Here is a 27,086-nt window from a genome sequence, read left to right as displayed (position 1 = left end):
GAGTCACACTGGACCAGGGCTCAACCTGTTCTAAGATGAGCTCACCCACGTCACACTGGACCAAAGCTCAGCCCCTCCTAGTATGAGCTCACTCGAGTGGCACTGGACCAGGCCTCAGCCTGTTCTAAGATGAGCTCACCCGAGTCTCACTGGACCAGGCCTCAGCCTGTTCTAAGATGAGCTCACCTGAGTCACACTAGACCAGGGCTCAGCCTGTTTCAAGATGAGCTCACCCGAGTCTCACTGGACCAGGGCTCAGCCTGCTCTAAGATGACCTCACTTGAGTCACAGTGGAGTGGGGCTCAGCCTGTTCTAAGACAAGCTCACCCCAGTAACACTGGACCAGGGCTCAGCCTGCTCTAAGATGACCTCACTTGAGTCACAGTGGAGCGGGGCTCAGCTTGTTTTAAGATAAGCTCACCCCAGTAACACTGGACCAGGGCTCGGCCTGTTCTAAGATGAGCTCACCCACGTCACACCGGACCAAAGCTCAGCCCATTCTAGTATGAGCTCACTCGAGTGGCACTGGACCAAGGCTCAGCCTATTCTAGGATGAGCTCACCTGAGTCACACTGGACAAGGGCTCAACCTGTTCCAAGATGAACTCACCCGAGTCACATTGAACCAGGGCTCAGCCTGTTCCAAGATGAACTCACCCGAGTCACACTGGACCAGGGCTCAGCCTGTTCCAAGATGAGCTCACCCGAGTCACACTGGACCAGGGCTCAGCCTGCTCTAAGGTGAGCTCACCTGAGTCACACTGGACCAGGCTCAGCCTATTCTAAGATGAGTTCACCCGAGTCGCACTGGACCAGGCTCAGCCTATTCTAGGATGACCTCACCTAAGTCACACTGGACCAGGCTAAGCCTATTCTAGGATAAGCTCACCTGAGTCACACTAGACCAGGGCTCAGCCTGTTCTAAGATGAACTCACCCGAGTCCCACTGGACCAGGCCTCAGCCTGCTCTAAGATGACCTCACTTGAGTCACAGTGGACCGGCGCTCAGCCTGTTCTAAGATAAGGTCACCCCAGTAACACTGGACCAGGGCTCAGCCTGTTCTAAGATGAGCTCACCCACGTCACACTGGACCAAAGCTCAGCCCATTCTAGTATGACCTCACTCAAGTGGCACTGGACCAAGGCTCAGCCTATTCGAGGATGAGCTCACCTGAGTCACACTGGACCAGGGCTCAGCCTGTTCCAAGATAAGGTCACCCACGTCACACTGGACCAGGGCTCAGCCTGTTCTAAGATAAGCTCACCCACGTCACACTGGACCAAGGCTCAGCCCGTTCTAGTATGAGCTCACTTGAGTCGCACTGGATCTAGGCTCAGCCTATTCTAGGATGAGCTCACCTGATTCACACTGAACCAGGGCTCAGCCTGTTCCAAGATGAACTCACCCGAGTCACAATGGACCATGGCTCAGCCTGTTGCAAGATGAACTCACCCGCGTCACACTAGACCAGGGCTCAGCTTAAGATGAGCTCACCCGAGTCACAATGGACCAGGGCTCAGCCTGTTCTAAGTTGAGCTCACCCGAGTCACACTGGACCAGGCTCAGCCTATTCTAGGATAAGCTCACCTGAGTCACACTAGACCAGGGCTCAGCCTGTTGTAAGATGAGCTCACCCACGACACACTGGACCAAAGCTCAGCCCATTCTAGTATAAGCTCACTCGAGTGGCACTGGACCAACGCTCAGCCTATTCTAGGATGAGCTCACCTGAGTCACACTGGACCAGGGCTCAGCCTGTTCCAAGATGAACTCACCCGAGTCACACTGGACCAGGGCTCAGCCTGTTCCAAGATGAACTCACCCGAGTCACACTGTAGCAGGGCTCAGCCTGTTCCAAGATGAGCTCACCCGAGTCACACTGGACCAGGGCTCAGCCTGTTCCAAGATGAGCTCACCCGAGTCACACTGGAGCAGGGCTCAGCCTGTTCCAAGATGAGCTCACCCGAGTCACACTAGACCAGGGCTCAGCGTGTTCTAAGATGAGCTCACCCACGTCACACTGGACCAAAGCTCAGCCCATTCTTGTATGAGCTCACTCGAGTCACAATGGACCAAGGCTCAGCCTATTCTAGGATGAGCTCACCTGAGTCACACTGGACCAGGGCTCAGCCTGTTCCAAGATAAGCTCACCCCAGTAACACTGGACCAGAGCTCAGCCTGTTCTATGATGAGCTCACCGACGTCACACTGGACCAAGGCTCAGCCCGTTCTAGTATGAGCTCACTCGAGTCGCACTGGACCAAGGCTCAGCCTATTCTAGGATGACCTCACCTAAGTTACACTGGACCAGGCTCAGCCTATTCTAGAATAAGCTCACCTGAGTCACACTAGACCAGGGCTCAGCCTGTTCTAAGATGAGCTCACCCACCTCACAGTGGACCAAGGGTCAGCCCATTCTAGTATGAGCTCACTCAAATGGCACTGGACCAAGGCTCAGCCTATTCTAGGATGAGCTCACCTGAGTCACACTGGACCAGGGCTCAGCCTGTTCCAAGATGAACTCCCCCGAGTCACACTGGACCAGGGCTCAGCCTGTTCCAAGATGAACTCCCCCGAGTCACACTGGACCAGGGCTCAGCCTGTTCCAAGATGAACTCACCCGAGTCACACTGGAGCAGGGCTCAGCCTGTTCCAAGATGAGCTCACCCGAGTCACACTGGAGCAGGGCTCAGCCTGTTCCAAGATGAGCTCACCCAAGTCACACGAGACCAGGGCTCAGCGTGTTCTAAGATGAGCTCACCCACGTCACACTGGACCAAAGCTCAGCCCATTCTTGTATGAGCTCACTCGAGTCACAATGGACCAAGGCTCAGCCTATTCTAGGATGAGCTCACCTGAGTCACACTGGACCAGGGCTCAGCCTGTTCCAAGATAAGCTCACCCCAGTAACACTGGACCAGAGCTCAGCCTGTTCTATGATGAGCTCACCGACGTCACACTGGACCAAGGCTCAGCCCGTTCTAGTATGAGCTCACTCGAGTCGCACTGGACCAAGGCTCAGCCTATTCTAGGATGACCTCACCTAAGTTACACTGGACCAGGCTCAGCCTATTCTAGAATAAGCTCACCTGAGTCACACTAGACCAGGGCTCAGCCTGTTCTAAGATGAGCTCACCCACCTCACAGTGGACCAAGGGTCAGCCCATTCTAGTATGAGCTCACTCAAATGGCACTGGACCAAGGCTCAGCCTATTCTAGGATGAGCTCACCTGAGTCACACTGGACCAGGGCTCAGCCTGTTCCAAGATGAACTCCCCCGAGTCACACTGGACCAGGGCTCAGCCTGTTCCAAGATGAACTCCCCTGAGTCACACTGGACCAGGGCTCAGCCTGTTCCAAGATGAACTCACCCGAGTCACACTGGAGCAGGGCTCAGCCTGTTCCAAGATGAGCTCACCCGAGTCACACTGCACCAGGGCTCAGCCTGTTCCAAGATGAGCTCACCCGAGTCACACTGGAGCAGGGCTCAGCCTGTTCCAAGATGAGCTCACCCAAGTCACACTAGACCAGGGCTCAGCGTGTTCTAAGATGAGCTCACCCACGTCACACTGGACCAAAGCTCAGCCCATTCTTGTATGAGCTCACTCGAGTCACAATGGACCAAGGCTCAGCCTATTCTAGGATGAGCTCACCTGAGTCACACTGGACCAGGGCTCAGCCTGTTCCAAGATAAGCTCACCCCAGTAACACTGGACCAGAGCTCAGCCTGTTCTATGATGAGCTCACCGACGTCACACTGGACCAAGGCTCAGCCCGTTCTAGTATGAGCTCACTCGAGTCGCACTGGACCAAGGCTCAGCCTATTCTAGGATGACCTCACCTAAGTTACACTGGACCAGGCTCAGCCTATTCTAGAATAAGCTCACCTGAGTCACACTAGACCAGGGCTCAGCCTGTTCTAAGATGAGCTCACCCACCTCACAGTGGACCAAGGGTCAGCCCATTCTAGTATGAGCTCACTCAAATGGCACTGGACCAAGGCTCAGCCTATTCTAGGATGAGCTCACCTAAGTCACACTGGACCAGGGCTCAGCCTGTTCCAAGATGAACTCACCCAAGTCACACTGGACCAGTGCTCAGCCTGTTCTAAGATGAGCTCACCCAAGTCACACTGGACCAGGGCTCAGCCTCCTCTACGATGACCTCACTTGAGTCACAGTGGACCAGGGTTCAGCCTGTTCTAAGATAAGCTTACCCCAGTAACACCGGACCAGGGCTCAGCCTGTTCTAAGATGAGCTCACCCACGTCACACTGGACCAAGGCTCAGCTCGTTCTAGTATTATCTCACTCGAGTCGCACTGGACCAAGGCTCAGCCTATTTTAGGATGAGCTCACCTGCGTCACACTGGACCAGGGCTCAGCCTGTTCCTAGATGAGCTCACCCGAGTCACACTGGACCAGGGCTCAGCCTGTTCCAAGATGAGCTCACCCGAGTCACACTGCACCAGGGCTCAGCCTGTTCCAAGATGAGCTCACCCGAGTCACACTGGAGCAGGGCTCAGCCTGTTCCAAGATGAGCTCACCCAAGTCACACTAGACCAGGGCTCAGCGTGTTCTAAGATGAGCTCACCCACGTCACACTGGACCAAAGCTCAGCCCATTCTTGTATGAGCTCACTCGAGTCACAATGGACCAAGGCTCAGCCTATTCTAGGATGAGCTCACCTGAGTCACACTGGACCAGGGCTCAGCCTGTTCCAAGATAAGCTCACCCCAGTAACACTGGACCAGAGCTCAGCCTGTTCTATGATGAGCTCACCGACGTCACACTGGACCAAGGCTCAGCCCGTTCTAGTATGAGCTCACTCGAGTCGCACTGGACCAAGGCTCAACCTATTCTAGGATGACCTCACCTAAGTTACACTGGACCAGGCTCAGCCTATTCTAGAATAAGCTCACCTGAGTCACACTAGACCAGGGCTCAGCCTGTTCTAAGATGAGCTCACCCACCTCACAGTGGACCAAGGGTCAGCCCATTCTAGTATGAGCTCACTCAAATGGCACTGGACCAAGGCTCAGCCTATTCTAGGATGAGCTCACCTAAGTCACACTGGACCAGGGCTCAGCCTGTTCCAAGATGAACTCCCCCGAGTCACACTGGACCAGGGCTCAGCCTGTTCCAAGATGAACTTACCCAAGTCACACTGGACCAGTGCTCAGCCTGTTCTAAGATGAGCTCACCCAAGTCACACTGGACCAGGGCTCAGCCTCCTCTACGATGACCTCACTTGAGTCACAGTGGACCAGGGTTCAGCCTGTTCTAAGATAAGCTTACCCCAGTAACACCGGACCAGGGCTCAGCCTGTTCTAAGATGAGCTCACCCACGTCACACTGGACCAAGGCTCAGCTCGTTCTAGTATTAGCTCACTCGAGTCGCACTGGACCAAGGCTCAGCCTATTTTAGGATGAGCTCACCTGAGTCACACTGGACCAGGGCTCAGCCTGTTCCTAGATGAGCTCACCCGAGTCACACTGCACCAGGGCTCAGCCTGTTCCAAGATGAGGTCACCCGAGTCACACTGGACCAGGGCTCTGCCTGTTCCAAGATGAGCTCACCCAAGTCACACTGCACCAGGGCTCAGCCTGTTCCAAGATGAGCTCACCCGAGTCACACTGGACCAGGCTCAGCCTGCTGTGGGATGATCTCACCTGAGCTCACTGAATCTGCAAGGACCCCGTTTCCAAACAAGGTCACATCCAGAGGTCTGGGGTTAGGATTAGGGTTAGGGTTAGGATTAGGGTTAGGGTTAGGGTTTAGGGTTAGGGTTTAGGGTTAGGGTTAAGGATTAGGATTAGGGTTAGGGTTAGGATTAGGGTTAGGGTTTAGGATTAGGGTTAGGGTTTAGGATTAGGGTTAGGGTTTAGGATTAGGGTTTAGGATTAGGGTTAAGAGTCAACATGTGGGCCGGGCATGGTGGCTAAAGCCTGTAATCCCTGCACTTTGGGAGGCCAAGATGGGCAGATCACGAGGTCAGGAGTTCTCTCCGGAAAGCCCAAAACTTTGTTGTTCTTTGAGAAGACTCACTCTTTTCTTCATACTCCACCTCTCCGTCATCTGACCACATAGCCTGCAGCTCCAGGACAGGACATCAGTTATTTTCTCTTCCTCTCCTCCTCTTCCCATCCCACAAAAATCTATTCAAATGCCTACAACAGACGCAGAAGAGGTCTGCCTGTTTCGCTAAGCCTCTGGGTCCTGAGTGTCAGTCCTCAGATCTCTGTGCTCCAAGTGGACATCGCAGATCTCTCAGGTGGAGGAAGGCAGAAGCCCCTGCAGGTGCACAAGCTCTGCCCACAGGAGCCGCCCAGGGCCTCTGCAGGGAGAAGATGCTCCCCTCCTTGGTGCCAGCTCCTGTGTGTGCAGCCTTGGACCCTGCAGGGCAGGAATGTCAGTCCCACTAGAAGGGACTTCCAGCTACCCACAGGGTCCACCCTACAGCTCCACCCAGCAACTGCCCCTCACCACTGGCCCTTCACCAATTATACCACACCAGCATCCCCCACCAGCGTTCCGCACAAATGTCCCCTCACCAACCCAACACCAGTGTCCCCACACCAATGCCCCCTCACCAATGTTCCCTCACCGTCCCAACACCAGTGTCCCCACACCAATGCCCCCAATGCCCCCTCACCAATTCCCCCTCACTGTCCCAACACCAGTGTCCCCACACCAATGCCCCCTCACTAATGCCCCCAATGTCCCCTCACCAATGTCTCCTCACCAATGCCCCCTCACCATCCCAACACGTGTCCCCACACCAATGCCCCCTCACCAGTGTCCCCCACCAATGTCCCCCCACCAGTGTCCCCCCACCAGTGTCCCCCCACCAATGTCCCCTCACCAATGTCCCCTCACCATCCCAACACCAGTGTCCCCACACCAATGTCCCCTCACCGTGCCAACACCAATGCCCCCACAAATGCCCCCACACAAATGCCCCCTCACCAATGTCCCCTCACTGTGCCAATACCAATGCCCCCACCACTGTCCCACCAATGTCCCCTCACCAGTGTCCCCTCACCATCCCAACACCAATATCCCCTCACAAATGTCCCTTCACAAATGTCCCCTCACCAGCCTAACACCAATATCCCCTCACAAATGTCCCCTCTCCACTGTCCTCTCACCAATGTCCCCTCACCAATGTCCCCTCACCACTGTCCTCTCACCAATGTCCCCTCACAAATGTCCCCTCACCAGCCCAACACCACTGTCTCCTCACCAGTCTCCCCTCCCTGGCGCCCCCTGCCTGCTGGATGTGTAGGAACTTTTCATGCTGAGTGATGCTGACCCTGTGCCCACATGCACCTTGGGTGTTTTTTCTCCCTGTAGGATTCTTGTCGTTTGTCTTGGGTGACAACATCTTTTTCCAGGAACAAGTGTGTTCTATTTTCAGAATGGGAAATCTCTCCAATAAGGCATTTGAGTTTTCTGCCTCACTCAAGGACATAGTAATCTTTTTTAACACCCTGCATTGCTGTCTAACAAATACATTCATACTTTGTCTATCACATGTAATAGTCCATCTGGAAGTAATTTGAGGGTATAGTGATTTTTTAAATTATTTTTTAACAAATAACTTCTCTGGAGGCAGGAGGCTGGCCCGGCAGGGAGCTGAGGCAGGGAGGAAAAGTCTCCCAGGGAGCTGCCGGTTGAAGGGTGGACGGGAACTGAGGACGGGGCCAGTACCGTGCTCCGTGGGACTGTCCGGACCCGCCGGGAGCTGCACCTGGGAAGCGAGGCTCTCCTTCCAGCGTCGAAAGTCCTGCTGTCCCCAGGGTTTCTGTCCCATGCACAACCAGGGCCCCTTTCCCTCAGATGAGGGGCCTCGCAGCCCAGGGACCTGCACTGAACCCCAGGTGCTCCAAATACCTGTGACCCTGCCCACTTGGGCTGCACTGGGCTTCTGGGGACCCTGGGGCTGAGGTCTGTCTCCTCACACTGCGGCCCCATTCCCTCCAACTCCAGCTCCCGTGGCCCACTGACCATGTGTCCTGCTCCTGCCCCAAGACCTGCAGCTCAGCTCTCAGCCCTGCCCCCAAAACCGCAAACACACAACACAGGTTTGGGGCTAAGACTTTACTGGAAATCACATGGGACTAAGGGGTCTCCTGTTTCTACCAGCACCTCCATTCCCGGGAGATGCCCCGCTGCCCACCCACCTATCCTCCAGGCCCCACACGAACAAGCTGTGTCCCAACCCAGGTCACAGCTCTGCCCTCTGGGGATGGGCGAGGGAGGGGCCACAGAGCCTAGAGGCCTCCGGCACCATCACGCCTGCCGGGTCTCCAGGCAGTCCAGCACCAGTGCAGCCTGGGTCTTGGCTTCCTGCAGGAGGCTGGAGATGCGATGGTGGATCTGACAGACACACGGGGGAAGAGGGCCCAGGAGTTCCAGTCTCAGCCTGGCTTGCTAGGCAGCAACCTCTGACCCCCGCTGCCCATGGACAGTCGGCAATCACCCTGAGGCTGTGAATACAGGCCCCACGTGGGGTCCAGGCACCACACCTGCCTCCTGCTCACCTGGTCCTTAAATGCCTCGTCTGTGACGTCCCTCAGGTTAATGAGCACGTTGAAATATGCGCCAAACACGCCCGTCTCCAGGGCTTTGGCCGCCACCTGCAAGGACCCCAGGGAGCCCTCCGTGCATCAAGGCTGAGCAAACTGCTCAGAGTGTCTCTGCCTGAGGGGCTCCTCCTCACCACAAGGAGCCCAGCGCAGCCCCTGCTCTCACCCCACAGAGGGGAGCCGCCTCCGGGGCGACAAGCTCAGCACGGCTCCTGGTTTCTTCCACTACTGAGCTTAGAAAATGAAACTTCCACCCCGTCTCTACTAAAAAATACAAAAAACTAGCCGGGCGAGGTGGCGGGCGCCTGTAGTCCCAGCTACTCGGGAGGCTGAGGCAGGAGAATTGGCGTGAACCCAGGAGGTGGAGCTTGCAATGAGCTGAGATCCTGCCACTGCACTCCAGCCAGGGCGACAGAGCGAGACTCCGTCTCAAAAAAAAAAAAAAAAAAACGAAACTTCCTCTTATCCAAGCAGGGCTCAGCCCCGCAGGAGGCCTGGAGCAGCCGCGCTGGAGGCTTTCTGCCACTCTAGGAGCGGGGACCACGGTTCTAGAGGCAAAGTCATCCCCTGGAGGGCCCCCGGAGGCAGCTTCAGGCTAACTGCCCAGGGCCTCTTCCCGGGGATTGAGGGGACACTTCTCTGGGACCAGACGCTGAAAACTGGTGTCTTTCCCGTAAAGACCCCAAAAACCATGAGGTCTTAGGGTGGCTGCAGAAAGTGCCGAGCCCATGAGATAGATGTTCCTTGTCCGGGAGCCTCTGCCCGGCTGTGGCCTGTCAGTGTGACGCATCTACTTCCAGGAACTGCCTTGCGTGCTTTCTTGTGTTTTGTTTGTTGTTGTTGACACAGGGTCTTGCTCTGTCACCAAGGCTGGAGTGCAGTGGTGTGATCACAGCTCACTGCAGCCTCGACCTCCTGTGCTCAAGCAATTCTCCTGCCTCAGCCTCCCAAGTAACTGCGACCACAGGCACCACCGTGCGCGGCTCATACTTGTCTATTGTACACACGTGCCCCACTACGTTGCCCAGGCTGGTCTCGACCTCCTCTACTCAAGTGATCCTCCCGCCTCAGCCTCCCAAAGTGCTGGGACCACAGGCGTGAGCCATTGTGCCTGGCCTGATGTAGGTGTTTTCTAGAACAAGAGGGTGGGGTGGTACAGGGGCCCCTGGGGGAGGTGGAGCAGTGTATACAGTGGTCAGGATGGGCTCTGCAGACACATTTGGGTCTCTGCCTGTCTGTGGTGCGACCGTGGGCGAGATTTTAGAAGGCAGTGGATACCCCAGCCCTGCTGGAGGAGGCCAAAGCCCCGGGAACTGCCCGTGAAGTGAGATCTCCCCAGCTGGCTCAGCCAGCAAACCACCGTGCTCTCCAGTGACTGAGCCCCAACAGCTCCTTCCTGCTCTGCAGCAGACCTGGGGTCCCCCAGGCCCCCCTACCTGGAGGTCTGACCGGCAGGCCAGGTTCCCACACCGGGCCAGTTCCTGCAGCGCCGGCCATAACGAGGCCACCGTCTCCGCCAGCGTCAGCGGCACAGAGACTGCCCGCCTCAGCCCCTCCTGCAGGGCTGCCGTGTGCCTGGGAGGAACAAAAGAAGAGCCTGGGCACAGGGGCACACACAGACAGGCAGTAGTCACACTGCACCCCAACAGGGCTGAGCAGGCGCAGAAGCGGGCAACGGGAAGTCACTCCCAAACACCTAGCACGCCCAGGCCGACCACGCCCTGTCACAGCACCCAGGTACCCAGCATGCCCAGGCCGACCATGCACCATCACAGCACCCAGGTACCCAGCATGCCCAGGCTGACCATGCACCATCACAGCACCCAGGTACCCAGCATGCCCAGGCCGACCACGCCCCGTCACAGCACCCAGGTACCCAGCACGCCCAGGCCGACCACGCCCTGTCACAGCACCCAAGTACCCAGCATGCCCAGGCCGACCATGCACCATCACAGCACCCAGGTACCCAGCATGCCCAGGCCGACCACACCCTGTCACAGCACCCAGGTACCCAGCACGCCCCGGCCGACCATGCACCATCACAGCACCCAGGTACCCAGCATGCCCAGGCCGACCATGCACCATCACAGCACCCAGGTACCCAGCATGCCCAGGCCAACCACGCCCCGTCACAGCACCCAGGTACCCAGCACGCCCCGGCCGACCATGCACCATCACAGCACCCAGGTACCCGGGATCCTGGCTGCCAACTCCCCAGACATAGAGCCCCAGCGCGGCCCTCCAGGACCTCCAGGCTCACCTGTCCTTTTCCTCAGGTGTGTTCTTGGGCAGCCTCGTTGCTTCCTGCCAGAGAGAGACAGAACCACTGGGTGACGGACCGTTGATGTCCTCTGAGCTCCCACAAGGTGCCGTAGCAAGGACCGTGTCCCAGGTAGGGACGAGTCCTCTGGGAACCAAGCTTCCGCTGGGTCAGTGGTTTACAGCCCTTGGCATCAGACCTGGTGAAGTGGGGTGGGGCGTGGTCAGGGGCACACAGCAGATGGTCGGAGCCCGTGATGTGAGGAGGGGCAGGTAGTTCCCTTAGGGCTCTGATTCTCAGATGAGGAGCCTGAGGGCCCAGGAGGTCCCCTGAGCCCTTAGAACCTATAGGGCAGGAGTGGCTCTGGGCCTGTGTCTCCAACACAAGCAGCTGCACCACCCTCAAGCCTGGGCATAAGAGCAAACCGCAAAGCCCCTCGCGTCCCTGCCCCGGACACAGGCACTGGCCTTCCCTAGGTGCTCACATGTGTGGCATCACCCAAAGGCACTCGGCTCCTCAGACCCACCCCGTGTGGGCGAGCATGGCTGGGGCCACACACCAACCACCTAGGGTGAGACGGAGCACAGGGACCCACCAAGCCCTGCTCACATCCGCTGTGGCCAGAGCCCCAGCAGAGGGGCGGTCAGTGGGGAATGTGCTCCCTTCATCTTGGAAGATTCAGCCAAATCTCCACCAGAAAGTCATCATCAACAGCCCCTACCCTCGGCCACGGCTGGGAGAAAATGCTCCCTGGGCCCTGGCCAGAGCTGGATCCTATGACCTTTCCAACAGCGGCGATCGAGGAACAGAAATGCCCAGGGTCTCCCTGATTGGCTGGGGCATTGTCCAGACCAGGCCTCCTGGCTGCAGCCCCTCTCCTGGGCTGTCATCTGCACGAGGGTCTGCAGCAGTTGCAGGCGGAGCAGGGACAGCCATCCCCACGCTGTGACTCGTACTATGAACACCCTCTCTCAGCCAGACCTTGCGGTGTGCACGGTCTCCCTGGGAGATCTCAGCCAAGGGTGTGCTTCACGTGGTAACATCTGTGTCCCGCTGAGGCCTGCCCACCTGGTCAGTTTTGTTTTCTGTGATTTCTCGTGAGGCTTTGTTGTGTTGGTGATGGGGAAACACAGCTTTCTATTCCATCTGGAAATTACTTATGCATTTGGTGCAAGGTAAGGATATCTCCTTATATTTTTCAAGTCTACCTTTGCATTGCTCACAAGGAGCGTAAACCAATGCAGCACTCCCCCACACGCTGGAGTGACCACTGATGCCTGGTGCAGTCTCACCGTCCCCACTCATGTTTCTCTAAACCACACGTCTTATATGTATGTTTCTTTCCTGCCTCTTAATTACATTTTCATTTATGTACTTTTCTTCTCTACTTGGTTTTTATTCAATTATTCATCTTATTTTAAATTTCTAAATTTAAAGTTGTCCCTGCGTTTTATATATATTTACTTTAGAGACAGGGTCTCATTCTGTTCCCCAGGCTAGAGTGCAGTGGTGCAATCACGGCTCACTGCGGCCCCAACGCCTGGCCTCAAGCCACCCCCCACCTCAGCCTCCAGAGTAGCTGGGACCACAGGCACCAGCTCCCACGTCTGGCTTTTTTGGGGGGAGGTGGGGGGTAGATACAAACCCTCAAACCCTGCTGGGCCCATGCACTTGCCCGGTGGAGGCGGTACCGGGGATCAAGGCCCAGACAGCGGCCAGTGGTGACCCCCTCAGGCCACTCCTGGGCCCCAGCCCCTCCCCCAGCCGGAGGCTGACCCGCTTCTCACCGGGGCCCCAGCTGGGGGTTCGCTGTCGGAGGGGCCCGGGTGCGCTGCTGTGGCCGCCACTCACCAGGTAGGCGGCGAAGGCCTCGGCGTCGGCATCCACCAGCGCGGTTAGCTTGGCCGCGGCCTCGCGGAAGGGCGGGATCAGGCGCCGCATCGTCGCGTCCAGGGGCTGGAACTGGCGCCGCCCGTAGGTCATGAGGCCCACCATGGAGCCCAGCGCCGCGCCCTGCGCGAGGGGTGGATGTGCGGGTCGCGGGGACCCCAGACCGCCCCCAGGGACAGCGAGGGGCCCGGGTGCTCCCGGCGGGGCCCTGGCCCTGGGGTCCCGCCCGTTTGGCCCCCGCGTCTCCGCCCGGGGCCGCCCCACCGCGCCCTCCCCCTCCTCGCCTCCCCGAGCTCACCATGGCTGCAGCCGCCGCCGCCACCGAGCCGCCCCCCGGGGCCGCGGAGCGGGCACCCACCTCCCCCACGAAGGCGCGCAGGGACTTGCCGCCCAGGCCCCGCTCAGGCCCGCGCTCAGGGACCAGGTACCTGCAGGGTGGGCGCGGCTCAGCGGGTCCGGCCGGGGTGGTGGGGGCAGCGCAGTCCGCCCCAGGCCCCACGCCCACCCGCACCCACGGGGAGGCGCCCACTCGGGAGAGAACCGGCGGGGACCCGGCCGGGGTCTGTGCCCCCCTCACCCCCCACACCCCGACTGGGCGCAGGCCGAGCCCAAGGGGAGGCGCTGGGAGGATGAGCGGGGCCTCCACGCAGGGACCCCCGCGCCCCGCAAGGCCAGGGAGGCAGAGCCCGGGACGGGGGAGAAGAGGTCGGGAGGGCAGAGGCTCACTCGATGATCCGCTCCTCAGGGTTGAAGGGACACAGGGAGTCCAGGCCCAGCCGACTCACCACCTGGAAAAGCGGCTTGGAGTGGAGACGGCCTCGGCGCGTCTCCACCACCAGGAAAGCCTCGGAACCCGCGGGTCCCACCCTTGCGGCAGCCGCCTCCTGCCCTGAGCACATGGGCGCTTTTGCGGGGAGCAGGGCAGGGGCGTGGCTGGCACCCCCACCCCACCTCTGCTCCACCAGGAGCCCTGTGGGCCCCGCCCCAGCACGCACTCGGTACAGGATTCTGCAAACAGTCACTCACCCTGAGTTGCCCTTGAGGAAACCGAGGCCCAGAGAAAGGAGTTGCCCCCTGGAGACCCCACAGCAAACTGCTGCTCATCCCTTGCCGCCCCCCCACCACCACTTGCCCCGCACCACTCGCCCCACTCCGCACCACTGGACACCCCCTCCCGCACAACTTGCCCATCACTGACAGGGGCGGGCAAGATTTTAATTCACCAAGTCTTCACATCTAACAAGTCCTTCAAAGCTGAGGAACAGCCCTAAGTCACCCACACATAAACTTGTATGCCAGAAAAGTGAATTTTACCTAAATTCAAAATAAAGTTGTGACAGTCCTATTTAAGATTAGAATTCACTCTGCGAAACCCATTCAGAACACGTTGGCTATGCGACCCCCACCCCACAGAGAGAAACAGCAGCCGGGTGGGGTGGAGAACACCTCCCCGTGGCCACAGAACTAGCAAGCGGCAAGGCAAAGCCTCCTTGGGCAGAAAAGCCCAGGGAGATGCGGGGCGTTTTAAAGGCCTGGCTAAGCTAACAGACAGGACATCATTGGAGACCAGACATGACCAGAAAGGTGAGTCTGGAACAGCCTGCCAGCCTGGAGCTGGGTCCACCCTGGGGGCAACTGCCCCGCTCTGGCAGCCCCTCATGAGTCGGGGAGGTCTCAGGCCTTCAGAGTGGGGTCAGACTGGAGACCCCTGGAAAGTGACATCCCCAAGGATGAATTAGAAACAGCCACCCGCCAGAGGAAACAGTTGAGGTACTTCCCAGTTCCTGCGTTCCCTTTGGGTGAAGCAGGAAAAAAAAAAAAACAAATCTCCTGTGAATTCCTAACCACAAGCCACCCTGACAGGGCTACAGGCCTCACCCGACACCGAAGTCACGCTTGTGCAGTTCCAGAGCTCCAAGCCAATAACTCAGCTTTGGGGCAGTGTCCACAGTCACCAGCACAAAGCCTCCTTGGAGGAGAAAACTTTGAACCCAGGTGACCAAGAACTACCATAGATACAATTCCAAAGAGCATGCACTCGCAATCAAAAATCACACAATACAAAGCAAAGCAGCCTCACCACCAGGAGGCAGCACGCAGCCACTGGCACAGCCAGACCTGTGCAGGTCGCAGGCATGGGGTCCTTCGGGTAAAGACAAAACCCCGGCTGGTCACGGTGGCTCACGCCTGTAATCCCAGCACTTTGGGAGGTCAAGGTGGTTGATCACGAGGTCAGGAGTTCAAGACCACCCTGGCCAAGATGGTGAAACCCCATCTCTACTAAAAGAAAATACAAAAATTAGCCGGGCGCAGTGGTACATGCCTGTAATCCCAGCTACTCCCTCCCAGATGCTGAGGCAGAGAATCGCTTCAACCTGGGAGGCGGAGGTTGCCATGAGCCGAGATCGCGCCACTGCACTCCAGCCTAGGTGACAGTGAGACTCCGTCTTAAAAAGAAAAAAAAAAAAAAAGATGACAACAACAACAAAATCCCATGCTGGAAAGCAGAGGGCCTCACACATAAGAAGACAAGGAAATGTGGAGAAGCGACAGCTGCTGCTTAGAGAGACAGGAAGACGTTAGAACACTGTCACTGGCTCCTAAAACGCTGGAATTTCAGTAGGTAACAGGTATTTCTCTACCTACTCAATACTTTAAACACCTTCCAGTACTCCCCACAATGTATTAATTGCAAAAGGGAAGAACAGTAACATTACAGTGAAGGGCCCAGGAGGAAGGGGCCGCCTTGGCCAAGTGACTGGACCACGTGGGCACCCTGAGAAAATGTGCATCGTGGGGAGGAAACAGCACCATCTATGCTTTCCCTGCCAAAAATGAGTAACTGGCTTGGCATGGTGGTGTACACCTGTCGTCCCAACACTTTTGGGAGGCTGATGTGAGTGGATTGCTTGAGTCCAGGAGTTTGAGACCAGCCTGGGCAATAGAGCAAAACCCCATCTGTGCGAAATTAGCCAGGTCTACCTAGTGGTGCTGCCTGTAAATCCCAGCACTTTGGGAGGCTGAGGTGGGAAGATCGCCCGAGCCCTGGAGTTTGGGGCTGCAGTGGGCTGTGATTGTGCCACTGTACTCCAACTGGGTGACAGAGAAAGACCCTGTCTCAAAAAATAAATTAAATTAAAATAAAAATGCACAACTATCTCTGGCCACAAGCAACATCAGACTAGTCCCCACGGAGGCACTTTTAAAAGTCTGTCCTTTTAAACTATGTCAAGGTCAGTGAAGGACAAGGAAGACAGGAACAGTTCGGGATGAAAGGAGAAAAGGTGGGCTCAGTGCCCTGTGTTACGTGAGCTGGATCATGGATTGGAGGAGAAATTGCTATGATGGGAATCACTGGGACACTGAAGCAATTTGGTTATGGCCTGAGGATTATTAGATACTAGGATTGTATCAGTGCTGAATTTCCCGATTTTGATAATTACACTGTGGTTATGTAAGAGAATGTCCCTGTTCTTAAGAAACACAACCTTAATAAATTAGGGGTAAAAGAGCAGAATGTCTTCAACCCAACTTTTAAACAGTCCAGAAAAAAATATTATTATACACAAATGGGGCAAAATGCAAGCACTTGGAAAATATGGGCGGAAGGCAGGAGTGGAGGGCCACCCATATCTTCTCTGTAAGAAATTATACAAAATTTAAAGTCACAAAAAAAATTGTTAACAGCCAGGAATACAATAGACTAGGCCACAAATGTACCAGTGATTGAGAGGCTGGGTTTTGGAAAACCACTGTGAATCCAGAGGAAAGGAGTGAAGGAGGCAGAGAAGACATCACAGCTGCTGCAGCATCACAGTGTCCCTATAGCTAGAGAACTAAATAACTGGGTCAGCGATCTAATAGAAGAAAATACGCCTGAGACTAAACAAGGACGGAATCCACAAGTCCCAAGAGCTAAATCAGTAAAAACACAAACGGTAAAAACCCAACAACAAAACACAAAACCTCTCCAAAAAAATCCAGTCAAGTGCACTGTGCTTACTTCGAAAAACACACCTAAAACTAAGTGACTTCTAGTGAAAGGACAGACCGAGGTGGAGAGCGGCTCTGCAGACACTGCCACACCCCAGCAGGACCTGGGGCCCCACCAGAACCCAGACTCCAGGAGCCTTGAGGTCCAGGTGTCCACAAGACCAAAGGAATCACTTTCTGAAGGAGCCGCTCCGTGGACGGGGATCTAAGTCCCATAGCTGAAGGCACACACACCTGTAAGCCGCCAGTTCCAGGGGTGCAGGGAGCCCCTATGGAGGTGGTGAGAGAAGGTGCAGGCCCCTCCATGGGAGCACAGCTGGCCCAGGAGGCAAGACCCAACAGAAAGGGGGCTGTCCTCTTCATGGAATTTGTACAAGTGAGTATATCATAGGTCACAAAAAAACCTCAATAAGGTTTCCAAAATGAAAAGTGAATCTCATCTTCTGAACACAAGTCAATAAAATGAAGAGGGAGGAGGGGGAGGGAAGCTGCGCCCCAGGGGTATGAGCTCCACCACCTCCCCACCCTCCCCGCATGCCCCTGTCCCACCCTTCCTCGGCAGCCCGGCCCACCAGCCTGATCCGCTGCTCCTCCTCCAGGATGAAGAGGTTCTCCTTCTCGCAGTAGAAGGCAGCCGCATCCAGCAGAGCCTTCAGGGGCACCAGGCCCACCAGCTGCGAGCCCACCACCGGGAGGCTCAGCTCCTGCCGAGGCACAGGTAGCATCACCACCTGGGGGCTGGCTGGAGAACGGCCCTGGCTGGAGGATGTGGGGCCCTTGCCCTGCCCACGGGACGGATCTGCGCACCCCTCACAGCAGCAGTGGCTGCTCCTGGGCTCACCTGTGCTTCTCGGCAGGTCTCCTCGTAGACTGTGTGCAGCGCCGTGACCTCGAAGTCCAGGAGATTGGTGGACACCTGAGCCAGGTTCTTCTCATCCAGGTACCAGCCGATGCCCTGAACCTTCTTCAGACGTCCTGGCTGCAAAGGCAAAGCATTCCCCAGCCTGGGCTAGGAAGCTCATCCTGCCTGGCCCTGCCAGCCTCTCCTGGCACTTGCGTCCCCCAGCTGGACAGGGAGGAGCCTGTGCCTGGGTGGGTGCTGTGGTTTTCCTCCGTCCCCCACTGAGCTGACCAGGGAGGGCCAGAGAGACCTCGCTTGCCACAGGGAAACGGAGGCCCCCGAGGGTCAGACACCGGACCCACACCCCGACAGGCCCTCGCTCAGCCCAGGCCCTGCCTCCCAGCCATGCTGCATCCTAGATGTTGGGGGAAGGCTGAGGGGTGGGGCCCCAGCCACACCCATGCCATTCTCCCATCCCATCTGCTCCCCCATCCCCTCAGCCCCGCACTCCTCGGGGTGACTGAGTCCACATGGGGGTACTCTGACCTCTGCCCTTGGCTGGGGCCTAAAGCAGGACTTGGAGGCCCCTGTGCTTTTGTGCTGAGTCTGCAGGTCGGGAAGCTGGGCCCCAGCACCTCTGCTGCCTGTGGGACTGGGGTCTCTGAGTGAGGAACACATGGACAGGGGGTCCCTCCACCTCTTTCTCCAGGTATCTATACCATCTGTGCAGGGGTGACGCTCAGACTGGGTGAGCACTGCTATGTAGACTTGGAGGGAAAGGCCCAGGGGCACCTGAAGGCTTGTAGGGCTGTCGGGGCTCCCAAGGCATCTGGAGGGATGTGGGGGGCCCCTGAGGGCACCTGGGACTCCGGAAGTCGCTGTTTCCCAGCAGTATGGAAATACTGCCATGTTAACAAAGGGAAGTCCTGCCTTCTTCCATGGAAAACCCCCACGAGGCCAGAGCTCCCCAGCTTCACTCCACCCCCGACCTGCCGACCTGCGCTGTCCCCACATGCTGTGGACGCGGAGGCTGGGCCAGTCTGTAGGTGGGAGACCAAACCCTGTCTGGCCGGTGCCCCGTCCACCACCGACCGCCCCACCTGAGGCTCTCGGCCTCTGACCCTTTCCCGAGGGGCTGGGTGGGGCTCCATGGGGTTGGTGAGGGGTCACCTGGTCCTTCCCGCGGCCCTGCTCCCGCAGGTTGAGCGCGATGCGGTGGGCTTGCTCCTTCGTGCTGAGTAGGTTGATGTTGAAAGCGATGAGGAACTTCCTCGCCCCCGTGGCCGTGGCCCCCCAGCTGGGGACAAAGGAGCTGGGGCCAAAGTCGGGCGCCCACTCAGCTTGCTGGAGCTGTGGGCAAGTGTACCCTGGGGTGAGACATCCCCTACGGGAGGGAGCAGCCCTGCTAGGGTCCCGGGAAGGAGGGGCCCAGCCCAGCCGCCCCAGCCAGGACAAAGGGGCAGGTCCACCTCCTTCCCAGGCCCGACCACCCAGGATTGGGGCACCTTCTCAGGGAGGGCCTCGTACTCCCCGGCCCGGATGGCCGGCAGGGTCCGGCGACTGTCCGTCTTGGCAGCCTCACCATACAGGTACACTGCAGGAGAGCCCGGCGGTCAGGCCTTGACCGGCAGGGGGTCCAGGACTCAGACCCTGGAGGACCCAGGTGGAGGGGCTCCCTCAAGCCTAAACCTGGGAACGGGCCCCCACTGCACCCTCTCCCAGGGAGTGCCCGTTCTCTGCCTTAGATGGATGATTGCGGTTTTGAGGGAGATGCCTTGATTTCATTATTGAGGGAGGCTGCCTTGATTTCAGTATTGAGGGAAGCTGCGTTGATTTCGTTATTGAGGGAGGCTGCGTTGATTTCGTTGATTTCGGTATTGAGGGAAGCTGCGTTGATTTCGCTATTGAGGGAGGCTGCGCTGATTTAGGTGATTTCGGTATTGAGGGAAGCTGCATTGATTTCGTTGATTTCCGTATTGAAGGAGCTGCGCTCCTGCGTATTGGCTTTTTGTAACACTCTGCCCTTGCAGGAGCAGCCAAGGGCAGGGAACTGCAGGATACAGAAGGAGCCAGTAACCCGCACCAATGAGACGGGAGTGGAGCAAGGAGGGTGGGGCATGCTCACCTGGCACGTCCAGCTCCTCTGCCAGCCGCTGGCCAAAGGCCTGGGCACAGAGCACACACTCGTCCATGCTGACGCCCCTCACGGGAATGAAGGGGCAGACGTCCAGGGCCCCCATGCGGGGGTGCTCCCCTGCAGAGAGATGGCGAGGCTGGGCAGGAGGCCGGGCGTGGGAGTGGGTGGGAGCTCCACGGGGTTCTCGGACCCTCTGTCCTCTCCGGCCTGGGCAGCCCCCCAGTCCACACACCCAGCAAGCTGCCCACACTGACGACAGGGAGGAGGCCGGCACTGGGCGCTCCCAGCCCTGCCCCAGCAGCAGCACCAGTCCCTCCCGGGACAACGGATGTCCCTGCACCGTCCTCCCAGGCAGTGTGGGGGAGGCCGCTCAGCCCAGGACCAGCAGCAGCCTGAGTGGATGATCTGGCATCTCAGAGATAAACCTCTCCCTCTCCTAACACACATAAATAACTTTCCAAGGCCTGCAAAGCTCAGCTCTCAGGAAGGCCTGACCAGGTCAAGAGTGGGCGCCTGAGGCTGGGTTCTGGCCACCCCAACCCCCTCCCCTGAAGCCCAGAATCCACACTGCATTTCCAGAACATTCTTCTCACTAGCTGAGTCCCTCACTGTGGCTACACCAAGCTGTGGGTCAGCGCCCACCCCAGGGAATGCCAGCCTCCCCCGCCTTTGCCGCCACCGCCCAGGGCTGGTCACTCTGAGATAAGCTGCTCATCCATCCACCCCTTGGGATCACTGAATTCCTGGCCACTATGAGTGGCCCACGGCCCAGCCCCTGGCCAGCACCCATGTGTCCACACACCTTTGGCCCTGCCCGCCCCCTGAGGTGTTTGGCTTGTGGGCTGTTGACACATCAGCTTCCGGGCAGCCCTTCCCCGACCAGTGCCTGCTCCAAGACCGGCTCTCAGCCCCCCTGACGTGTGGGCAGGACCCCAGCGTGGCCCCCTCCCCCCACCCAGCCATGGAGGTGGCCTGGTGCTGCGGGAGCGTGGCGACCTGGGGGTCCCCCAGAGCACAGCCATGCAGGCAGGCTGGGGGCCGTGACCCCCACACTCCAGGGTCCTCCTAGGAGAGCCAGAGTCAACCCCACTGGATCCCACGTTCCAAGCCTGGGCCCCGGGTCTACCCCCTCTCCCAGGACACCAGGACACCAGGACAGGCCTCAGCCCCCGACAGTCCAACACACAGCGGCCACAGGAGAGCCTGGAGCCCTCACCTTGGTGCCTGCTCATGTCGATAAGCTGGGAGGCTGCCCGGGCGGCGTTGAGGGCCCCCTCCACCACGCAGTCCGGCGGCCCCACGAAGGTGTACACGGTGCGGTTGGTGGAGGGGCCTGCGTCCACATCCAGCAGCACGCAGCCGGGGGTCTGTGTAATGGCTCCAGAGATGGCCTGGATCACCTGGGACACAGGCCCAGTCCCCACACCTCAGTCTCCCCGTTTGAAAGAAGGAAAAGGAGCTTGGAGGTGGCTGTGCCCAGACACCCACATGGGGGCCTTTGGGGGCTCACTGACAAGCTGAGCTCCCACTAAAAGTGCCTGCACACAGTGGCCGCCCAGAAACCCTCACAAAGGCCACAGTCGCTCAGGCCCAAGCATGGTCCCCACGAGGGGCTGCAGGTGGTGCCTCCAGTAGAGACTCACGGGCTCTGTCCCAACAGACAGATGCCGGAGGCGTGACCGGGAAACCAAGAAGGTGACCACAGGCACAGGTCACAGAGGGGCCAGGACCCGCAACTCCCGAGCAGGGGAGGGGCCTAGAACCTTCTGCGTGACAGGACGGCTGGGAGCAGGGCTCAGCCCCAAATCTTGCCCTGTCCCAGGGCCTTGGTGCTGGCTGGAATCCTGGCTTGACGAGGCCTCCCTGCACCCCTGCAGGTGACCCCTGTGGCCCAGTGTTGCCCTCTGGGGGGCCTTCCAGGTGGCCCGTGGGGCCTGCGTTTGTTCCTGGAAGAGCCTGGACCTCAGGGCTGTGGAGGGCGAGAGGCCAGACCTGGGGGCCTGCTGCCCCCTCTGTGCCTACTTCATTTTGGGTCCAGTGGGGATGGTGGCTGCAGGGTGGGGGCTCAGCAAGTTAACTCCAGTGGAGATGGAGTGGCGGTGGTGGGGACCACACTGGGCAACCCCGTGTGACCTCACGCAGCCCCTTCGGTTGGTGGCAGGAGCCCCATTCCCAGGGGGGAGCACAAGGCCTTTGAGGCCCAGAGATCGGCCCAACCCCCCACCAGAAGCACCCAAAAGGCCCCTGGAGCCACAGCCAGGCCTCCGCCCCCACAAGCACCAGTCGTGTTCCACCCACCCCTGGGTCAGGCACTCCCGAGGCGCCCCCAGTCACAGGATGTCCTTGGGGCCCACGGGCAGCGGCTTCGCCCATCCTGGGAAGATGACCCCCACACCAAGCCCGCCGCCTCCTCCACGGCCTGGGCCTCAGCCACCGAAGCTGCCCCATGAGCCCTGGATGCTTGACCAGCTCCTCGGGGCCTCACCTCCTGGTTCTTCCCCTCCGAAAAGTTGGGGACGCATTCCACCAGCTGGGACATGGCCAGCACCTTGATCCTGATGCTCCTATCTGGGTAGACGGAAGGACGGAGCCTTTATTCGCTCACCGGCAGCACCTCCCCACCGGCTTCTCATTAACCAGCGAGTCACAAAGGGCACTGGGGCCACCGTCCCTGTGCAGGTGCAGAGTGGGCGCTGCAGAGCCACCCCAGGTGCTGTTGACCTGCAGGGGACGGCTCCACTTAGCCAGAGTGTGGGTTCCCTGGAAAGAAGCACATGCTGGGGCGAAGGGGCGTGTGCTGAGGACCCCCAGGGGCATCAGGCCAGCCTGGCTGGAATCTGGTCGTGACGAGGCCTCCCTGTGCCCCTGTGGGTGACCCCCGTGACCCTCTGCTACCTTCTGGGAGGTTCCAGGGAGCCCGGGGGCCTGCGCTTGTTCCTGGAAGAGCCTGGACCCCAGGGCTGTGGAGGGCGAGAGGCTGGTGTGAGGCCCTGGCTTGCAGCACCCCACTGAGGTCAGCTCAGCTCAACAGGAGAATGCAGGAGAGCACGCATGTGAGTGAGCGAGGATACATGTGAGCGTGGGGCAGGGGAGCACGCGTGTGAGAGTGAGCGAGGATACATGTGAGCGTGGGGCAGGGGAGCACGCATGTGAGAGTGAGCGAGGATACATGTGAGTGTGGGGCAGAGGAGCACGTGTGTGAGAGAGTGCAGACACACATGAGCGCGGGGCAGGGGAACACGCATGTGAGAGTGAGTGCAGACACACATGAGAGGGGGCATGTGTGATGTGGGGGAAGGCAGGTGAGAGAGGCCCCAGCTCTCCCCAGCTGCTGCTCCCCTGACTGGAGGCTCCCCACGAAATCAGCAGCACCAGGGACGTGCTCACAAGGGACAACTCCTGTCTCCACGTTCAGCCGCCGCCCACTTGCAGGGCTTTTATTTTCTTTTTTTTTTTTTCTGAGACAAAGTCTCACTCTCACCCAGGCTGGATGTACAGTGGCACAATCATGGCTTCCTGCAGCCTTGGCCCCCGGGCCCAACAGATCCTTTCACCTCAGCCTCTGAGCAGCTAGGGCTACGGGCACACACCACTACACCGGCTAATTTTTCAATTTTTGGTAGACATGGTGATATGGCTTGGCTGTGTCCCCACCCAAATCTCATCTTGAATTGTGGCTCCCATAATCCCCCCGTCATGGGAGGGACCCGGTGGGAGGTCACTAAATCATGGGGACGACTGTTCTCGGTGCTGTTCTTGTGATAGTGAAGAGTCTCACAAGATCTGACCTTTATAAAGGGCAGTTCCTGCCCACGCCCTCTTGTAAGACACGACCCCGCGCCTTTTTCACCTTCCACCATGACTGTGAGGCCTCCCCAGCCACACGGAACTGTTGAGTCCATTGAACCTCTTTTTCTTTAAAAAGTACCCAGTCTTGGGTATGTCTTTATTAGCAGCATGAGAACACATGAATACACATGAGGTCTCACCATGTTGCCCAGGCTGGTCTCAAACTCCTGGGCTCAAGTGATCCTCCTGCCTTGGCCTCCCAAAGTGCTGGAATTACAGGTGTGAGCCACTGAGCCCAGCCCCACTTGAAGTTCTTAATGGAACCTCAGCCATGTGGGCCTTAGGGACCCCACCTCCATGGCTACTCAAGGGGACTGGGATGAGAGAGGAGCCAGGTAAGCCCAGAAACCTTCAGAGACTGGGAGCACACAGAGTTCCCCAGCCAGGGCTCCATGTCTGGAGGCCAGGAGGGGAGGATGGGGTCAGGGCTCTGTGGAGGCCGGCAGGGGAGGATGGGGTCAGGGCTCTGTGGAGGTTGGGAGGGGAGGATGGGGTCAGGGCTCTGTGGAGGTTGGGAGGGGAGGATGGGGTCAGGGCTCTGTGGAGGCCGGGAGGGGAGGATGGGGTCAGGGCTCTGTGGAGGCCGGCAGGGGAGGATGGGGTCAGGGCTCTGTGGAGGTTGGGAGGGGAGGATGGGGTCAGGACTCTGTGGAGGTTGGGAGGGGAGGATGGGGTCAGGGCTCTGTGGAGGTTGGGAGGGGAGGATGGGGTCAGGGCTCTGTGGAGGCCGGGAGGGGAGGATGGGGTCAGGGCTCTGTGGAGGTTAGGAGGGGAGGATGGGGTCAGGGCTCTGTGGAGGCCGGGAGGGGAGGATGGGGTCAGGGCTCTGTGGAGGCCGGGAGGGGAGGATGGGGTCAGGGCTCTGTGGAGGTTGGCAGGGGAGGATGGGGTCAGGGCTCTGTGGAGGCCGTCAGGGGAGGATGGGGTCAGGGCTCTGTGGAGGCCGGCAGGGGAGGATGGGGTCAGGGCTCTGTGGAGGCCGGCAGGGGAGGATGGGGTCAGGGCTCTGTGGAGGTTGGGAGGGGAGGATGGGGTCAGGACTGTGTGGAGGCCGGGAGGGGAGGATGGGGTCTGTTGAGGGCTGCACTGCATCCCCTCGAGAAACCATGTGTTGAAGGCTTGACCCCCAGCACAGCAGACTGGATTGGATGTGGAGATGGACAGGGTGGTGAGAAGAGGGAGAGGCATCAGGGATGCACTCAGAGAAAGGGCCAGGAGGACAAAGCAGAGAGGCCTCAGACAAACAGAATCTGTGGATGCTTTGATCTTGTACTCTGGGCCTTCAGGACTGTGACAGAATAAATTTCTGTAGTTTAAGCTGCTGGGTCTGCGGTACTTTGTGACGGCAGCAGCACACACCCACAGGTGCAGGGCATCGGAACATGCTGGCTGCGAGGGTTGTCCACCCTGGGCTGACACCTTCATCCTCACACCACAGCAGAGTGCCCGGAACCATCCACTCATGACCCAGGACAGTGCCAAGGCCAAGACCTGGCCCTGTCCTCCAGCCCAGCAAATCGCCTGTCAGGAGAGAGGGTTGGGGCTGGAGGCCCTGGCAGGAGCTGCACGCGTTTCCTACCCAACTGCTGCAGGGCCAGGGCTTGGCTACAGCTGAGAACACAAAGGGGAACAGGGCCGGTCGTGATGCAGGCGCTGGTTCTTGGGGGCAGCACTGAGACATTAGAAATGCTGGCAGGTGCTGTAAATAGCTCCTGAATCGGGGACCCTAAGGGACCCCACTTACAGGAGAAAGAATCTCAGCCATGCCCACACCAGGGTTTCCACCATCTCTCCCCAGTGACAGGCCCAGGGCTCCTGATTCCAGGGCCAGGCAGACCATACACTTTTCTAACCCAGAGTATGAGACAAACATCGTGGGCCCGTAAGTAAATGACTGAATACAGAGCTGTGTGCAGGAGAATCTGAGTTCATTTGGGCCGGTGCCCACCTCCATCCCAGCAGGAGGAAATAGTCCCCCAGAAGCTCACTGCCCTCCTGTCTACAGATGGAAGAGCTGGTGCCCAGGGCCCAGGTGCTGCCCCAGGAGACATGGCCACACCAGCCACTTCAGGGCCACCCTCCTCACCCGGTTCCCATTTCTCCTAATTTTAATAGTATAGTAAGAAAAAGTGCAGGAATGGGCTCCACCTTCTCTGCAGGGAGCCCTTCAGAAAGTTCCATGTGTACCTGCAGCCTAGGGGATGGCACTGCCAGGGTGGGGGTCCAGCCTCTGACCACAGGGCCCCCCCAGGCTGGCCCAGCACAGTGGATACCATGGGCCCCACTATATGGACAGAGGGTGAGCCATGGGCACCGCCCTGGCGAAAGCCCCCAGGGGCCACTCCAAGCCAAGCCCAAGATCCTGGAAGACACCAAGGCTGTCTGGGGGACCCATGGCCAGAGGCTGAGAACCCCGTTCTTCTAGAGATCCAGAGCACAGGGGCTGAATGCCACCTGCCCACCAGACTGTTCCTGTATAACCCACGTGGTTTTTGTTTTCCGGTTTATGATGCTTTGACCTCTCCGGGGCCTTACTGGCTGTGTGGAGACTGCCCTCCCAGGGCTGGCTAATTCCTAGAGACAGCAAAAGGTGCCTACAGAGCTCCCCTTTAATGCACAAGCCAACCCAACTGGAGCCTGTAAACCCAACCACCCCTTATCTGACTCACTCACCAAACCCATGTTCCTCTGCCCTCAACCACCCAGGAGCAGGATGGTGGTCAACTAGACACCACCCCATAGTCCGGAGCCCCAGGAAATTAACCTGTCCAATCCTGAACTTGCTCCTGTGCCTACCCCCCCTGGCCTCTCTTCCCAGGGAAACCCCTATAAAGCCTCTGGCCACACTCTCCCCTCTCACCTTCCGGGTCCTGTTGCCATGGCGCCCCCCGGTGGCCCTGTGTGGCATGGTATGTGCCCTCCTGTGGTTTCAGCTGCTGGGTCTGCAGTACTTTGTGACACACTCTCCTTTAAAGTCAGGGTTCCTGTGTCTGTATCCCACCACACCCAACGGAAATAAATCCTGGTGCGTTTCATCACAGCCCTGCCTATCCCAGGCTTACTGGAAATGTCCACTCACTGGCACCGAGGGGAAGGGGGCATGGATCACCTGGCTGAGACTATGTGGCTGCAGCCCTAGGCCTGGGGCCCAAAGCTCCTGGCCCAACCACAGAGCCAGCCCAGTGCCGGTGTGGCCACAGGCCATCCCCAAACGTAAGGCCAGAAATCGGCACCCAGCCAGAGCTTCCCAGGCCAGCAGGCCCCACATCTGCGGGGGCATGAAGTTGGGCCCCCACCCCAGGATCCAGCCCATCTGCACCTGGGAGCTGAATGTCCTAGCTACCAGCCAGAATGGGGTCCCCAGCGGTCTCCATCGGGCTCTGAACTGTTTTTTTGTTTGTTTGTTTGTTTTGAGACGGAGTCTCGCTCTGTCGCCCGGACTGGAGTGCAGTGGCCGGATCTCAGCTCACTGCAAGCTCCGCCTCCCGGGTTTACGCCATTCTCCTGCCTCAGCCTCCCGAGTAGC

General features: G+C 58.6%; 1 protein-coding gene across 3 annotated transcripts; it reads right to left on the bottom strand.

The window, feature by feature from the left end:
* Nucleotides 1-8,087: 8,087 nt before the first annotated feature.
* FTCD (formimidoyltransferase cyclodeaminase) lies at nt 8,088-22,297 on the bottom strand. Of its 3 annotated transcripts, XM_030915758.1 has the most exons (14): nt 22,197-22,297; nt 20,928-21,111; nt 19,700-19,828; nt 19,080-19,168; nt 18,745-18,924; nt 17,575-17,712; nt 17,306-17,437; nt 13,467-13,528; nt 13,039-13,168; nt 12,702-12,863; nt 10,851-10,894; nt 10,027-10,165; nt 8,546-8,641; nt 8,088-8,381 (listed from the first exon to the last, which is right to left on the bottom strand). In XM_030915758.1, exons 1-14 carry the CDS (start codon nt 22,248-22,250, stop codon nt 8,295-8,297), a joined length of 1,626 nt encoding a protein of 541 aa, XP_030771618.1. In that variant the 5' UTR covers nt 22,251-22,297; the 3' UTR covers nt 8,088-8,294. The 3 variants fall into 3 exon arrangements, with proteins under 3 accessions (XP_030771618.1, XP_030771619.1, XP_030771620.1); XM_030915759.1 differs by lacking the exon at nt 17,306-17,437 and having other exon boundaries at nt 22,197-22,272; XM_030915760.1 differs by lacking the exon at nt 20,928-21,111 and having other exon boundaries at nt 22,197-22,263.
* Nucleotides 22,298-27,086: the final 4,789 nt, after the last annotated feature.

Source organism: Rhinopithecus roxellana, chromosome 13, assembly GCF_007565055.1.
Source record: "Rhinopithecus roxellana isolate Shanxi Qingling chromosome 13, ASM756505v1, whole genome shotgun sequence".
NCBI lineage: Eukaryota > Metazoa > Chordata > Mammalia > Primates > Cercopithecidae > Rhinopithecus > Rhinopithecus roxellana.
This window is presented reverse-complemented; position numbering and strand designations above follow the sequence as displayed.

Coding starts and splice junctions, on each gene's coding strand:
- FTCD (XM_030915758.1), bottom strand. CDS start 22,250: ATGTCCCAGCTGGTGGAATGCGTCCCCAACTTTTCGGAGGGGAAGAAC. Junction 10,895..12,701: donor AGGCCTTCGCCGCCTACCTG/GTGAGTGGCGGC, acceptor TCTCTCTGGCAG/GAAGCAACGAGGCTGCCCAA. Junction 10,166..10,850: donor ACACCTGAGGAAAAGGACAG/GTGAGCCTGGAG, acceptor TGTTCCTCCCAG/GCACACGGCAGCCCTGCAGG.